Raw genomic sequence first — 17,680 nt, forward strand, 5'->3', positions numbered from 1 at the left:
TTCAAAGTTAACAAAATAAAACAAACTGGAATGATCTTGTTAAGTCTAGTTTTTATTTTTTATTTTTGTTTTTCACATCCAGTTTTAGTTTTTGGTTTATTTTTTGTTTACTGAAATCATCTTGATGCTACTTTTTGAAATGAAAGATGTGGAAGGCTGTGACAGCTGCAAACATCTGCAGCAGCTGCAAACATCTGCAGCAGCTGCAAACATCTGCAGCAGCTGCAAACATCTGCAGCAGCTGCAAACATCTGCAGCAGCTGCAAACATCTGCAGCAGCAGACACTCCAACAGGAACTTTACGTTTAACACCTGCTTATTTTGAGCCACACCACTCAAACATATTTTAGTTGCTTTCTAAAACACAAAAGTGTTTGAAGAGAATAAGCCTCTGTGCTAACAAAGGAGAAACAGTGACTTGCTATTTTGAGTATTTTAAGTTCCTGAGAGGTTCCTGTGGTTCTTCTCCCCACATGGTGTGACTGTCAGCGGGTCTGTCTGAACTGCCATTCCAAAAAAAATATATATATATATAATAAAATAATAAAAGAGCAGATCAGGGCACTGCCAGTGAAAGGTGCCAGACACCAAAGATGTGAGATCGACATCTAGGGACATTTTAGAGAGTTTGATGTTAGAAAAACGAAGCTTTTAATTAAAAAAGGCCATGTCTGGCAGAGATCGAGGCGGTGTGTGCCCCTGCCAGGCCTCTACTGCTTGGCTATCATAGCCGTTCCCAAATCCCCCTCTCATGTAGATTTTAGGGGATAGTGGTTGTCGCCGGTGCAAACTGCACCCCTTTTTTAAGAGCTCTGCAACAGGCACAGCCTCCATAGGAAACTCATCAGTTAGATTTGGAAAGGAAGGTATGTTAGGTATGCTTTTCACATTTCTTTTGATCTTTCTCCTGGTCCTCAGTGCATACTTCAGAAGAAAACTGTCGTTTTATTTTCAGCCAGCTTTATAATCTTCTCTACAATAAACAGACTCAGCTATTGAAGACAAACACAGACTCACTTGTAGACTTGGCTTTTTTGTCCATGGCTCTTTGGAGTGCTGTGAAAGCCCACAGTGTACACAGGAATGTGGGCCATCTTCTTTGAGGGAATCTTCATCTGGAGCACAGAAGAGGCAGACCAAGAGGAAAAACAATCAGGCAGAGGAAAGAGAACCGAGAGAGCCTGTGGTGGGAGGCACTGCAGATGACTTTCACATTACAAGTATTTCTAGCCTCTACGACAATAGAGATTCAAAACACATGAACATCAAGGCCACGAGCCGTACAGTCACAGAGCAACAATAAGCAAATGCACATATTTCAATAAAAACGAACCACAACTGTAAAAAACAACACACACAAATTAGCCACAGCACACAAATCACACAAAATCCAAACCTACAGAGCACAGAACCACACATCCAACACGGCCCGGGACTGAGGCAACAAATCAAAACCAGCAAACGAACAAAAGAAGAAGAAGTGACGTCAATAGAAATGACAACCAGGCTCAAATAATGCGTTAATAAGCACTAAAACATGTCATTTAACCCCTTTCTGCAGCAGCTCCAGCAGCCTCTTTCTTTCTCTTTTTACATGTAAAAGCTCCACATAGCTTTACTTAACAGGTCAACCTGAAGCATAAATGACTTCATATGTTTATTCTCATTCAAATGTAGCCCTTTAAATGCAAGTTCTTTGTTGTAACAATGCTTCTTGGCAATAAATCTTATACCATTACCAAAGCCTGCTTATTTCCCCTTAAATGGCCTTTTCATCCTCTCCACTCAGCCTCTGATGAACCCCGCTCTGTAGAGCATAGAGTCCCAGACATCATAGACGTTGCAGAATCTCATCTAGATATCTCTGTGAACTGAGATCGCCTGCAGTGATGACAAGCCTTGTATTTCCAGTGAGGGAGATACCACCCCACAGCAGTGCGCTGCCTCCATTAAAAGCTGTTACTCTATCAGTCCACTCCACACTCTGATGATCCAGTGGCCGTAGGCAGAGTCTGAACTCAATGCTGAACGAAGCTAATCAGGCGCCAGTCAGACATCTGACGGTCTCCAGAAGCTCAAAACAAGAGCTAATGGCAGAATAAGCAGTTTGGCATTGGCAGAGAAGATTTAGCGAGTTTCTCATAGGTCCAACGCACATACTCTACTCTGCTACTCGACCTACAATCGTGTTTCCAACAGTTTTAAGACTTAAGACATAAGATTTGCCAAGAAGAAGCATACAACCAAGAGTGTAATCGACCAAACTAACATTGCCTTTCTTTTTGTGTTTATATGAAAAAAAAATTACAACAAATTTTATTATGAATATAATGGTGACACTCACTGCACACAGCTCTGTCTGTGAGTGCAGAAGCTCCACCCACTCCGTGCCAAAACCTTCTGTTTATGAGGAGCAGCCAATAAGAAGAAAGTTGACTAGAACGGCTTTAAAGGGAGTCCAGATGCCAGAGTCCTCACACCAGAGTGATGCAGAGAGTGGTTAAATCTATATCTATTACACTGTTTTATGTTAAAAATAAAATTTGTTTTTCATTTTTTGTAGAAATATTTTTTAACTTAACAATTCACAGTGTGTAAGAATGACAGTTCAGATGTGAAAACATTATATAACTTTATATACTTTAATTAAAAAGACCTGGTATTAAATGACATAACATGTATGAACAGAAAAATTAAACTCTACAGCAGTAAAAGTAATGACATGAAAAGCGAGGCTAAAAAGGCTGAGTACAAAGTCATACACAGCTGAATAAAAACAGAGCCAAAAGAAAAGATTTGAAAGTTAGAAAGTTACCTTTGCACTGCAGGAGCTGCAGACAGATCTGGGAGAAAAAGAAAAGATTTTACTACTACAGCACACATGTCTGCACACTTTCCTACTGCTTAAGCGGGAACAGGCCGCTCTGATGGCTATAAACCCCCCACCCCGGTAAGACCTGTTCTCATGCTACTTGTTCTAATAATCCTTAATTGTAGCATTTGGAGGTGCAGCACAGTCACAGCACGGTCCCTGGTTCCAATCTCTTGCATGAAAACCTTTGAATTCAGTAGTGATTAGTGGGAGCATAAATGTGAAGGGTACAGAAAAAAATCAGTGGCACTGAAGGTCGTAGTAAGCACAGTGGTGTCCATCGTGGCAGGAAGCAGGAACTGGGAGAGTAGAGAAAAATGAATGCAAGAATGAGCAGCTCCAGAGCACTCTGGACCTCAGGCTGGGACAAAGCTTCATGTTCTGACAGGAAAACCACCCTAAACACACAGCCAAGACAAAGAAGTGGCCTCAGGGCCACTGTGTGAATGTCCTTGAGTGACCCGGTCAGAGCCCAGGCTTGAAGCCAATTGAACATCGTTGGCAAGATCTGAAAATGGCTGCGCACCGACGTGCCCCATCCAGCCTGATGGAGCACGAGAGGCTCTGCAAAGCAGAATGGAAGAAACTGCCCACATATATGTCTGCTAAGCGTGTAACTGAGTACCACAAAGGCTGAATGCTTATGCACATGTTATATTTAGTTCTTTTATTTTCATACATCACAGCAAACTTTGTTCACTTTGTCTTTATGAGATATTGTGAGTAGATTTCTGAGGTAAAAAATGAATTGCACTTTGGAATAAGCCCGTAATTTGACAAAATGTGGAACAAGTGAAGTGCCGTGAATACTTTCCGCATGGACTGTAAATATGCCCGGGTATTGATTTGTGGAGACTCATGTTTCAGCTGCAACCTTGGAACAAACGTTTAAACATCACCAAGAGAATGAAAGACTTCCTTCATACCTTTTGCACAGTAAGCAGGTAGACGGCCACGAGAAGAGGGGGAATTTCACTCTGCAGCAGCAGCAAACCTGAGAACACACACTCACAGTCAGTGAATCCCGTTAGTGTCAACAGCACAAAGAAACACTGCACTGAGAGAAGTTCTGCACTGTTACCTTCCCCCGCTTCAGGTTATTGTAGAGCTCTTTGCTCTGGAGAAACTTTTCCATCTCCGCTTTGACCAGTACTCGCCGCACGTTGATGACCTCGTCCACGGTTAAGGCGAGGCTCTCAACAGGGTGGCTGAACTCATCCTGAACACAACCGAGAGCAGTTAAAGAGAGGAAACCCATCATTCTGAGCTCCTGTCCACGGTTTATTTTAAAGAAAAAGCTATAGATAAGAGATTACAGAGGAAAACTACAAACCGGCTGAGGTCAAAGCCAAAATGTTATCATCTGCAGTTTTGTTTGTGTGAAACAGTCAAAGAAAAGTTTAAGCTCCTGAACACAAGTCTTTTCATACACATGAAAGACTTGTGTTCAAAAGATTAACTAAACCTTGCAGGAAATTGCCAGAAATGTAACATTTCAACACAACAGTATGTACTACTCCTTTTACAAAACTGAACTATCTGCCAGTCTCGTGTCCTCCTGCACAGTTTCGCACCTGAGCCTCCAACTTCCCTTTCTACTGCACGGATACATGTTGTGCATATCTGTGAAGGGAGCAGTACACACCCATGCAAAGGTTTTTTGGGGCGGGCATTTTTCTGCAAGGATTAGCCTTCATTTGAAAAATAATATGGCAACTTTCAAAATAAAGTCATTGCTGTTGATTTAGATCAATATTATCGATACTGCAGCACTTTATACAGTAAAAAAATGGAGATATAACCCCGCCAATCTAAGCTCAGTAACAGATAAAATTGGCTTGACAGGATGAATATTTCTGCAGTGATGTCACATGAAGCCGAGGACCATCCTCCAGTGTTTTCATCTCACCATCCACTGGTGCTCGTCTCCAGCTCTGGACTCAAACGCGGTCTCGGATCCCTCTGTAGTCTCATCGACCGAGCTCAGAGACAGGCGGGCCGGAGAGGGCGGCACCCAGCCGTGAACCGGGAAGGAGGCTGGCACGTGGACATGAATGAAAAGTGAATGAGACAGAGAGGGAATGATGAGCTGAGGACAGTAGAAAGTGAATGAGAGAAAGCCACGAGTCGCGGTCTGAAGAATCCATGAATTACACATCAGCCTCTTTCATTCAGGCCCGTCTCGGATCTCAGGCCTTCAGAGAGTTTGTCGATCCGACTGGAACGTCGTCATCTATTATTAATCTGATTTCAGTGGAGCGATTGGCCCATGCTGCTACATCTGTAACTCAGATCACGGTGAGAGGTCTGCTCTTAACACAGCAGACCTCACACAGTTTAAACTGGGTGCCTCTTCGATCCTGCAAATGGAAGGTGTCAATTTGTCTCTAATGGAAAGTAAACAGGGCAATGGGAGGGCTGGAACAGGCCAGTAAACATGATCAGCACATATAATTTGGATCAGCTGCCGATGACAGCCGGCTTATAGGCTTACCTCCTCTCACTGGCACACTTGAGGCCGGAGAGTCCTCTATTGGCAGAGCTGTGCACTGCAAATTAAAAATCCTGCTATTGTCCAGCTGAGTGTAATGTTTATGGCACATAAGCACTGTGGATGGCTTTGCAGAGTGGATCAAAGTCAGGATCGTTTTTCAAACAATTACCTCTGGATATGGACACCAAGGCTGCTAATGCACGAATCATGGCTATCAAACACATAACATCCTTCCCGGGGCTTTCATGCAGCACACAATTCAAAGCCATTAGCTTCTACCCTCCTTCACCCAATCACTTGATTTGATTACAATCCATCTCTGAGCCGTTCCACGGCCGACGTGAATCCAAGTCAAGGCTGCAGCGCGGTGAACTGACACAGCTGTTCTGTGAGGTAACGTGGTTCAGCGAGGTTGGAGATTGGAAGCAGTGGTGACATAATGTCTCCCAAACCATTAAATCATTTCATTACCCCGAGGGTTGGGAATCGAATAAACATTTCTTCCTAGAGTTTTGGTTTTGTAGCCGTAACGGTAATTAGTAGATGCTGAGTTTTGTCATGACTGTTTACTGCTGCTTTCCTTCCAGGCCTCGAGGCAGAAGAGGTGGAAACTTAAAAAAAAAAAAAAACCTTTTAAGACTTCAATATCCCCTGCACTCAGTTTGTTGGGTCTGATGTCTGTTTGGAGGCATTCTTCATTCAAATACAGTGATGAAGAGGAAGCCATCAGGAGGCTCATCAACACACATCTCTTTGTGGCTCTTCATATGTCTGTGAATGTACAGACAGCTATTACTGTCTGTACATTCACATTAAAAGAAACATTAAAAATGTCCAAGTTTTAAACTTTTTTAATGATAGAAGGTGATCAAGGGAGGTTTGTGGTTTTGGCTTGGTTTGTCCTTCTGAATTCACATATCTATTACAGACCAGGGTCTCGGGGTCTTTTATAAAGACAAACTTGATGTAAGAATGTACAGTACAACAAATCTGACCCATGCACAGAGACGTTTGAAACCTGCTGACACAGATGTTGAGGCGGTGAATCAAAGCCAAACTAATAATTGAATACAAGCTATCAATATATCCGATACCATCTGATACATTTATATTAACTTCAGACAACACACATCCTCCCACGATGTGAAGTAGAGACTTAGAAGGACAGACTCTACGGTGACCAACAGCAGTAGAGCCCATGTATAAATTACAGGGAGTGCAGAATTATTAGGCAAGTTGTATTTTTGAGGAATAATTTTATTATTGAACAGCAACCATGTTCTCAATGAACCCAAAAAACTCATTAATATCAAAGCTGAATGTTTTTGGAAGTAGTTTTTAGTTTGTTTTTAGTTTTAGCTATTTTAGGGGGATATCTGTGTGTGCAGGTGACTATTACTGTGCATAATTATTAGGCAACTTAACAAAAAACAAATATATACCCATTTCAATTATTTATTTTTACCAGTGAAACCAATATAACATCTCCACATTCACAAATATACATTTCTGACATTCAAAAACAAAACAAAAACAAATCAGCGACCAATATAGCCACCTTTCTTTGCAAGGACACTCAAAAGCCTGCCATCCATGGATTCTGTCAGTGTTTTGATCTGTTCACCATCAACATTGCGTGCAGCAGCAACCACAGCCTCCCAGACACTGTTCAGAGAGGTGTACTGTTTTCCCTCCTTGTAAATCTCACATTTGATGATGGACCACAGGTTCTAAATGGGGTTCAGATCAGGTGAACAAGGAGGCCATGTCATTAGTTTTTCTTCTTTTATACCCTTTCTTGCCAGCCACGCTGTGGAGTACTTGGACGCGTGTGATGGAGCATTGTCCTGCATGAAAATCATGTTTTTCTTGAAGGATGCAGACTTCTTCCTGTACCACTGCTTGAAGAAGGTGTCTTCCAGAAACTGGCAGTAGGACTGGGAGTTGAGCTTGACTCCATCCTCAACCCGAAAAGGCCCCACAAGCTCATCTTTGATGATACCAGCCCAAACCAGTACTCCACCTCCACCTTGCTGGCGTCTGAGTCGGACTGGAGCTCTCTGCCCTTTACCAATCCAGCCACGGGCCCATCCATCTGGCCCATCAAGACTCACTCTCATTTCATCAGTCCATAAAACCTTAGAAAAACCAGTCTTGAGATATTTCTTGGCCCAGTCTTGACGTTTCAGCTTGTGTGTCTTGTTCAGTGGTGGTCGTCTTTCAGCCTTTCTTACCTTGGCCATGTCTTTGAGTATTGCACACCTTGTGCTTTTGGGCACTCCAGTGATGTTGCAGCTCTGAAATATGACCAAACAGGTGGCAAGTGGCATCTTGGCAGCTGCACGCTTGACTTTTCTCAGTTCATGGGCAGTTATTTGGCGCCTTGGTTTTTCCACACGCTTCTTGCGACCCTGTTGACTATTTTGAATGAAACGCTTGATTGTTCGATGATCACGCTTCAGAAGCTTTGCAATTTTGAGACTGCTGCATCCCTCTGCAAGATATCTCACTATTTTTGACTTTTCTGTGCCTGTCAAGTCCTTCTTTTGACCCATTTTGCCAAAGGAAAGGACGTTGCCTAATAATTATGCACACCTGATATAGGGTGTTGATGTCATTAGACCACACCCCTTCTCATTACAGAGATGCACATCACCTAATATGTTTAATTGGTAGTAGGCTTTCGAGCCTATACAGCTTGGAGTAAGACAACATGCATGAAGAGGATGATGAGGACAAAATACTCATTTGCCTAATAATTCTGCACTCCCTGTAATGTGTGTATACAGATACGTTAGGCAGGCCTGATATATCTCAGGTTTCAACCACACTGTGCAATGCGCTAAACTCTGTCGTGCTTGTTAACCGCTGAACTACGCAATATTACATCTTATTTTGTACTGCTTTACTCATATTTCTTGTATGGTGTACACGTTCCCTATTGTTGAATATAGTATTATTGTTATAATACAGAGAGGTGAGCCAGATATTGAGCAGACAAAGCCACATTAAGTTTCCAGGGCTGATAAACTCTTTCAGATTTGTGTCACGGTTAAGGTTTTGGTCAGAACTTTTTTTCCGAGCATCAATATCATGGGATTTGTTGTCATTTTCAACAGCAGGACTGCACAGATTTTATGCAGGTGACGAAGAGTAACAGAAACAAACACAGCTTCCTTGGACGCGTTCTGTTTCCTGATGATTCACTGCAGAAAAATGTTTTCAGTTTGAGAATTTCATATAGTATAACCTGTTTTGATGAGCCACCTATCCCACATGATGACATTAAGTGTTTAGCCAATAAGAAAACAGATAAAAGATCCAGGTAACCAGTGCTTGTTGTAGTTCAAAATCCTAGAAGTTTAGTTGGTGATGTTTTGCTACTAAAACTATGATATATCGTATATTCCATCTTAATGACGGACCCCACAAAAAAAGGAGCTGATCGGACTGCATGCTCTCCACATCATGTAGCTCACAGCAGGTGAAACGATGGCAGGATTCAGGGAAGTCTGGCAGCTTGACATGTCAATACACAGAGTGCTTTTCACCTCAAGTCAACAATTACCTTCACTGGTTAAATGCAAGATAACATCGCGCAACTTTAAAGTATTTTAGAGTGATTTAGAATGACTCAAAGATTTTCCATTCAGCTTCAGTAACAAAACTCTGCAGGCGATGTGACTGCCCACAGACCCACAGGACCGAGTGGAGACTGGCCATCCTCACCTGGCTCATCATCAGCACGTCACATATGCACAGTCTGAAAATAAAGCCAGTGGCAGTTCTTGCACATCATTACACTGCACGTCCTCATTATGAGTAACGTAGGCTAAGTTTACAGTTAAACCAAACATGAATAAATCACATTTACAAATGATGATTTTGATCACATGATATCGTGGGTGGGTGAGTGCCAGAGGTCAATGTGATTTTAAGAACCAATCAGCGGCCTCATTTTTACGTATTAAAAGTCATGAGGTGTTTATGGTTGAATGTAGGTGTTTAGAGGGTGGGATACAAAGCTGATCCACGTGCACACATTTGCCTGAATGTATCCACGTATCTGATTTTTGTATGCTTTTAATCTGGATACTAATTCACTCTTTTATAAATGAGACCCCAGGACTTGTCCTCTGTCACGTTTAGAAACTTGCTGCTTAATCCCACTTTTTTTTCTCCTTGAAGGCTCAAAAACTGGCCCTGTGTCTCCCCCTATGGGAGGAGACTTAGCATTGCAGACAGGTGAATCATCAGCCACGGCTGGATCAGAGTCTGAAGACTTTCATAACAAGGAGACTCTTAAAACAGCTTATATCACTAGTGATTTTATTTCAAACAGGAAGCTCTAACCCCCTAAAATGAGCTGCTGCAGTGCTTGGCTGGGATTAATTCACAGACAACTTCTGAATGGTGGTGATTGTGAAGCACTGCCACACTGCTCAGTGCAGGCTGAATACACAACAAGCTGTGGTCCTGCACTGAAAACTGATTGCAGCTTCTTTTCAGTCCTCTGAATGAGACAGCACAGCTCGTCAGGGTCTATCGTTATATGGTAACAGTTCAGTACCTGTCAACTCAGACGCACCTGTTCATTTAAAGTTTAATTTCAATTAGTGTTTTTCTAGAGAGTAGTGTGTAACCAACATAGTTTGGAAAAAAAAACCCAGAGAGCACCTAGATACATAAAGAATTACGCATTTGAGTACTAGCATAGAGGACATTCTGACCTCTGTGATGAGGAGGAGCACCGGCGCTGGTTAGAGTCCTGGATCGAGGCCTGTCGACCCTCAGCTTGACCACCCCGCTCAGCTGGGCCGACTCAGAGAGCGAAGGAAGCATTTCCCCACGGAGCACAGCCAGGTCGTGCTCCGAGAAGGACCGATCTCTTTTCAGAGGAATCGGGGAGCTCTCAGTCCTCCGCAGCTCCCCATTATCTGGAGACTCCTCCTCCTTTGGTGGAAAGGTGGTGGGTGAGGAAAGATTCGGGGTGGGGAGGAAAAGTGAGGGACCAGGGAGATGAGCAGGAAGAAAGTAAAGAGAAGTCACCAGATAATAATGATCTATCAGCTTTAATTCTCAATTTTCTTCACAGTTTAGGATGCATCTATCCTGAGCAGTGTTTTCCAGCTCTTCCTGCAGGATCCTGTGTGTTCCCAGGACAGAATAAATCCAGTACCTTGCAAAACTAAGCTAACTAATATGTTATTTGCTGTTTTTAGGAAACTGAATTTGATATGTGGCTGGAAAACGCCAAAAAGGAAGCAGCTGACACGGAGGAACAGCAGATTCACTCCGAAAACCTTCAAACATTCAATTTAATTATGAAGCTTTTAGTCTTCCTCAAAGCTTCTCAACCTAAAGGTCAGGACCCCATTTGGGTCCAAGCAATATACAGTCTGCGAAGTTTTATAGACGCACCACAAGGGCGGGTTATTAACTTAGTACTGGTTTACTTCACCAATTCGTTAAGCTCAGATGGATATTGTATGGGAATATGGGAGACTCCTCAGTAGCAATTCCACCTGAAATGACCTTCTTTTTCTTTCTTTGTTTTTTTTTTTAAGCAGGAGGATCCCTTTTTATTCTCCTGCATTTTATCAGTTCAGTGTGACATTTAGCTTTTGAGTGAAAATGGAGGAAGTGAAAATTAGTTTTTGCCTGTCAAACAGAAATTTAACACCACTATGCAGGCCTGTCTGGGAAATTTACCCCAGAGTGGGAAGAAAGATGTGAGGAGAGCTGCACCCTAAAGTTTGACAACAGGTTACTAAAAACACGTTTTTAAATATATTTAAGGAGATTTAATAACATAGTGTTGCTCTCTGAATCTGAGTATCAATTACAGACCATAAGAGAGCCTGCCAGCATTGGGTCCAGTTTTGTGGGATTAAATAAGCATTCTGATATTAATGTATGAGCTGACACACCTTATATACACACACTTGATAAATTAAAGCAAAATCCTACAATGCCATAAGTCTATGGGAGTCTTAAAGAGGGAAAACTACTATTATTACAAAACATATTCTGACAGTTGGTGCTTTGATTGGGTTAGGATCTCGTGTGCTTGTACCCTGTGGGCGTCAGTGGTCTCTTCCACTTTCATCAGGACAAAATATTTAATTATAGGATGATGGAATGTATTGATGTAATTGGATGGAAGTGTCATGTGGACATTTCTGCTCTCAGGTTTTAAAGCCAAACAAGCATGATACTTTAGGAAAACAATGCCACAAAAATGCGTTTGTAGAGGTATTGCAGACTAGATCTCACTGCTAAAGGAGGAGCTCTAAACACAACTGCTTAAATAGACAGTAAATGGGATGTGTGGCACTGGCAGATCGTGTGGACACTTGTGAGTCTTCCCTCTAAGGCACACGTGTCGAACTCCAGGCCTCGAGGACCGGTGTCCTGCAGGTTTTAGATGCGTCTTTGATCCAACACAGCTGATTTAATGGCTAAATGAGCTCCTCAACTTGTCTTGAAGTTCTCCAGAGGCCTGGTAATGAGCTAATCATTTTATTCAGGTGTGTTGACCCAGGGTGAGATCTAAAACCTGCAGGACACCGGCCCTCGAGGCCTGGAGTCCGACACCCCTGCTCTAAGGGCAGGGTGCTCAAACTGGTGGCCTCCACCAGGGGGCTGGTGGAGGCCCTTTGTTCTGAATTTCTGTTCAGGTTCTACTCATTTGTCAGAGCCACAGGGAGAAACTGGAAATGAGCAAAATAGCTGCATGAACCTCTGGAGGCCCCTCCTCTGAAGCACATCCTGTAGTTTTAAATGAAAATCCTATTTGGACAAAAAGTCAAATTTCCAGGAATCCTAGAATCCCGGGCTAATGTTAATCCCATCCAAACTGACTCATTTTCCTGGTCAATTCAAACAGAGTAACATTGAAAACATCACCCCTGTGGAAATGTTTGCACAGCTTAAACTATAATCTACTTTAAATTAGTTTGAAACAGCTGAGATATTACAGTAAGTAGTTGCTGTCTGCAGTGCCTTACAGGATGGCCACAGACGAGGTTTAAAACGCTTGAGAGACTCGTTAAACCGTCACAGATGTACTCGGTGCAAGGAAAGAAGCAGGAGAGAGATTGTGACATATACCCAATGCCTCATTTCCTAACCAAAAACTTGCAGCACGTAGCAGTAGTATAATATGAAATGTGAAAGCAAGGTGAAAATGAAAGAAAGGACTGAGGAGGCAGACTGTAAACATGTCATTCCCTCTGGATTAAGCAGCAGTCAGTTTTGACCTGCAGATATCTCCCCCCATGCACATGTGAGGATAGTTTTTAAAGTGCTAAAGCGTAGGGGAGCTTTAATGTTTGATGTAACACAGCAAGAGCAAGAAGAGAGAAAGAAAGAATTTCCCAAGTTGCTGAGTCTTTGTGCAAAAGAGAAAGCGATTCTTCCCAGTCATTGTTTCATTTTCCTCCTCAGAGAGGAATCTTAACCCACTTAGATTGGGAAACAGAACATGTGCTGCTGTTAAAAACAACACTGAGCCCACTTTCCTATTCCCCTTCAAGATCACAGAGTTCCAGCTCACCTCTGATATGTTCATCTCCTCCATCTCGGCCAGGGTCGGGGCCTTGAGCAGGATGCGAGGACGGGTTGGTGGCCGGGGTCCGAGCTCCGACACGGATAGGTCGATGCATGAAGTGGATTTGACATTGCAGGGACACGTCTGAGCCAGACAGGGCAGAGAGCCAAATGCTGAGGGAAGAGAAACCAGAAACCAGAAAATCTCAGGTGTGCTGAGATCAGAAGGGAGTAATCAGACGCACCCTGTGTACCACTTTGGAGTCAGTGCAATGAAGCAGCTCCGCCTTATTCCATAAGTTGCAGAAAGGTTCTGTTTTCAGTTTTGTTCATATTGTCAGAAAGGGTTAATACTCATAGGCATCACGACCTTCCAAGAACAGCAAATTCTTGGTGAGGACTCAGTGAAAAGCTCCAGGCCGGAGCAAAAGCCTTGGCACCAAACTCATAACTTTGACAGTCCCCCCGAGCCAATTCTGAAATTGCTCTTCCTTCATTAAAAATACAAAAAAAACCCCAAAAAACAACAAAATTAAAAAAAAAAAAAAAAAAACAGCCAGTGGATACAAACAATGACATGAGACGTGCTGTTCTGCTCAATTTGTCCTAAACCACCTGCCACAAACCTCAGTGAATCATGTTAACTGTGATTAATTTAAATTTTAGCCCTATCCAAATTTATTCACACTGAAATTCCTACAAATACACTATATGGACCTCACCTCTTAATCTTTAAATTCAGGTGTTTTCAGCCTCATTGGCACAGGCATATAAGATCAAACACCTCACCTGGAGTCTGCCTTTGAATAACATTTGTGAAAGAATGGGTTATTAAAAAGAGTTCAGTGAATACTATAACAGCACGTCACACTTGCAACAGATTTATTCCCTCATAGATTCCTCCTGTGGCATTAACATCAGCACAAAAGCTGTCCACTGGGAGCTTCACGACATGGATTTTATGTCCAAACAGCTCCGGTAGGTCTAATGTGTAGGTGTCATAGCACTTTGGTCCATTTAAGGTAAATATACAATAAAGCAAGCTAAAACAATTAACAGCATCAACACCTTTCTGTCACAAAACTGAGAGTACAACTTCTTTATAAAGTCCCTGCAGAAGCAGACCACTATTAAATGGCTGAAAAAATCCTGTAGGAGTTTGAGGAGACCAAAAAAAAAGGATAAAAATAACACAAATACTGGACTTTTCCAAGTAGCCAGTCAATCCATGCTTCCATAAACTTTTAAGGTGGTATAAGTAAAAACTAAAGGAAAAAAATAATAATAAATGTGTGTGGATCAGCCAAAACCTGCTAAATTCATTGGTTTGATGGTTGATGGTTTCGAAAATAACTCTAAAGTCTGCATTTACACAGCAGTAATTGGAAGTCCTCTAAAAGCACAAAGCAAGTGATTGACTTTAATTCTTAAATTGTATTTTACCCACAGACATATCAGCATAAAAAACTCCCTTCAGATACAAGTCAAGACATTCGATTCCTCTTTCTGAATAAAAGCATGCCAGTCCCAGTTGACTAATTTCAGTCTCTGCAAGGCAGCTTGCTTTATAAACAGTCCGCACACTAAAACACGCTGACCTTGATCTGAAAATAGCAGGTCAATATTTATGAAACGTGAGATGACCTTCATGTGTACTGCAGCTCTAAATAGAAAAGTATTGTTGTGACTCTCAAAAGCTACAGTACAGAATGTCCAGACTCACTATGATGCAATTATTTCATCAGTTTAATGCAACTGTATTCACCTCTGAAAGGGCAACTGCATGCAGCTGCAAGCCAACTAGATCAACAAACACACGCTGTAGACAGGCTTAAATTTAAATATAATATTCATTATAATGAGAACATTATTGAGCACTTGCAAGGACTGATGAGGTTTCTGACAATATAAATAAACTTTCATTACTTAATCTATATACAAACAATAGATTAGGCAGTAGTTTAATATGTACTTGTGAGTGCTTTATTCTGCAAGTGCATCCAGTCAGAACAACAAAACACAATATGCAACCACTTTATCAAAGAAGTACTTTGTAGGTCTTTCTATCCAGCAGCTTGCAGCTTGCATGGTACAGCTGGACTCTACACAAGCGAGCTCAGTTTTTAGGTCATTGACAGGGTTTAAAAACCATTACAGAGTCCCAACTCTCGTCCCCTGTGATGGTCCTTATAACGAAAATAGGGCCAGCTTGACAGAGAAGCTGATACTTGCTCGGTGCCTTGGTTTTAGGCTCATGGTGACACTCAGGGAGTGACCCAACAATAGCAGCAGGTTATTAAAGCCCTGTCCAAGGAGACTATGAATATGTTTGTTTGTTTTTTAACTCAATGTTAAAGTTAACTTAATGATCACACTTTACATGGTAAAAACGATCTGTGTTTTATCTTTACTGCTGGAATGACCCAGTCACAGGTCCCTGATGCCTAATAAAATACCTGACCGTACATTCTCTCCATGATATTTACATTCTTGTTAAAGACTATTAGCAGTGTACTGCTTCTAAAATATGGTCTAAAAAATTAAACCATGTGTTTGTTTGCTGGGATATGGATTGCAGAGTGGGAGAAGGGTTATTTTTAAAAAATATATTTTTGCCTTTATTAAACAGTGCAGTGGTGGAGTGTGAAATATAAAGTTGGGAAAGACCTGCAGAAGGCCTTGGGTCGGTACAGGCATTTTTGGCAGGAGTGCCTTAAACCTGCATTCTTTCTAATGGTCAGCAGGGGGCGACTCATGTGGCCATAAAAAGAACTAGAGAATATGCAGGCGTCCGTGAGGAAAGGAAAAAATGCTCACTTGATCATTGACCTATTTCCTGTAAGCACTTTCCTGGTCGGTTTGTGACCTCAGTCACTACTTTTACGTCTTAATTATAACAACATGGATTTCCCTCTTCAAATAACTGTAATTGCTGTCTTTGTGACTATCAGTCTCTTACACCATTGAGGGAGAATTTTGGCCCAATCTTCTTTACAGCATTGCTCACTGAGGTTTTTATGCGCAGCTCTCTGTGGTATTTCAGTCAGGTCGAGGTTTAGACTTTGACTGGGTCACCGCAGCACTTTGATTCTTTACTTTTAGAGTACCCGGGCAAAATGTGGATGCAAAATGAGCACAAATCATCCCGTGCTTGAAGTTGGTTTGAGGTATTTGTGCTGATGGCGTGTGTTTGGTTTTCGCCAAACATCAAACTGAAAATAAAAGTTTATTTAATCACCCAGTTCTTGGTACCTGGTATCTCTTTTGGGCAAAAGCAAATGCTATGGTGAAATGTGCAATATGAAACCTGTCCAAACTCTCTTTTCCCAGCTTATCCAAACTGAGTGGAGGGATACCAAACAGCAGAAATTAGGTTTACTTGTGTCACACGCTTTAAGCCTGTGAACCAGGACTCGCAGGTCTCCTTTGGCACTTTGTGTCTTAACAACAATCTCTAAATGCAAATCTATGCAGAGCTTTTGAACCTCCTTTTGATTAGTGGCATTCTTTGTTCTGTTTATTTTGTTTTATCTATCAACACCAACATCAAAGATTGTTCCCTTACGTCTCGAGCTGGGTGGAACTACTGGTCTAAGCTTCCTCTCCTGCTTGATCTCAGCCAGGACCCGGTCATGGAGGGACTGCTGCTGTGGGGGAGGAGGAGGGAGGCTGCGCTCTGAAACCTAAAGAAGAGAGGCAATTAGGTCACATCCACGAGTGAGAAATAAATATAAGTATATTACTTTTGTACTTTGAAGAGAGATTTTGATTACTCAGTACAGGTTATGCAGTCCATGTCCAGATGTTGAAATTTAAAAACCATGACACAACCACACAGAAGAAAACAGCACTGTGCTATGATATCAGTGAATGTTAGAAATGAGGCTTAATAAACTTCCAAACAAAAATAAGACATTTACTGGACATCTAAGTATTATTTATTAGCATGTATCAAAGAGGGCAGCATTAAGAAAAAAAACCTAAACTAAACATTGTCCACTGGAGGTAGTTTTTATTTTTATTGCACAAAAACACGAGCGCACGATGGTAAAGTGGAGACTGCATCCATGACAGAAGCATTACACTGCTAACATAACTTCAGCTCTCTGCAAGCACCTGCACAGACAGCGTGCTAACACTAAGCTAGCCAAGAACGCAGAGAGAGGAAAAAACCCCTAAACCCACTTACTGGTTTAAGTGGAGGTCTTGATCTGATGAAATCCAGGATCAGTTCATGAGCATTTCTCTTCACTCTAGTAGGAATATCACCGTCCACCTGAATAAGCCAGGAAACAATGCAGAGCTTACTTCCTAAGTCTAACTTTTGTCAAGATAGACAGAAGGCTAAGATGGATAGCAGCGACTCTTTTTTGGCCTCTTGATCAAAGTACATTGCAACATGTTATAAACATCACATAGTCAAAGCAGATAAAACAGACTCCACACATCCAGGAGCATATTCTGGAATCGAAAGCTGCCTATAAACTATAACAGAACATTAGAAATATCCGACTCTCTCACCATACTATACTCATTATAATGTATAGAAGTTAAATAGAAATTGTAATCACAATCACAGCACATGCTGTAATCTGCTGGTATTTTCAAAAAACTGCAGCTGCTGCCAAAACAGCAGAAGGCTGAGAAAGGCCTTTATTAATATTTGCATTGTAAAGCTGAATTATGCATCTGCCTGTGGAGAAGGCCTCGAGATGATTCACTGCCACATGCATGCCTCCCATACAACATTTTCTTTCTGCAGT

General features: G+C 41.9%; 1 protein-coding gene across 1 annotated transcript in view; it reads right to left on the minus strand.

The window, feature by feature from the left end:
• Window positions 1-17,680, minus strand: part of spire2 (spire-type actin nucleation factor 2) — a 57,211-nt gene that overhangs the window by 3,537 nt on the left and 35,994 nt on the right. Inside the window, exons 6-14 of the mRNA XM_085280749.1 lie at window positions 17,107-17,193; window positions 16,483-16,600; window positions 12,925-13,091; window positions 10,097-10,319; window positions 4,782-4,909; window positions 3,954-4,091; window positions 3,799-3,866; window positions 2,816-2,843; window positions 1,018-1,115 (exon numbers count right to left, since the gene is read on the minus strand). Of these exons, the coding sequence (XP_085136875.1) occupies window positions 1,018-1,115; window positions 2,816-2,843; window positions 3,799-3,866; window positions 3,954-4,091; window positions 4,782-4,909; window positions 10,097-10,319; window positions 12,925-13,091; window positions 16,483-16,600; window positions 17,107-17,193 (1,055 nt within the window). The remainder of the gene's footprint in view (window positions 1-1,017; window positions 1,116-2,815; window positions 2,844-3,798; window positions 3,867-3,953; window positions 4,092-4,781; window positions 4,910-10,096; window positions 10,320-12,924; window positions 13,092-16,482; window positions 16,601-17,106; window positions 17,194-17,680) is intronic.

This window comes from Mchenga conophoros, linkage group LG7 (genome assembly GCF_057382185.1).
Source record: "Mchenga conophoros isolate Kocher_MC1m ecotype Shallow Benthic linkage group LG7, M_conophoros_male_GT1.1, whole genome shotgun sequence".
Lineage (NCBI taxonomy): Eukaryota > Metazoa > Chordata > Actinopteri > Cichliformes > Cichlidae > Mchenga > Mchenga conophoros.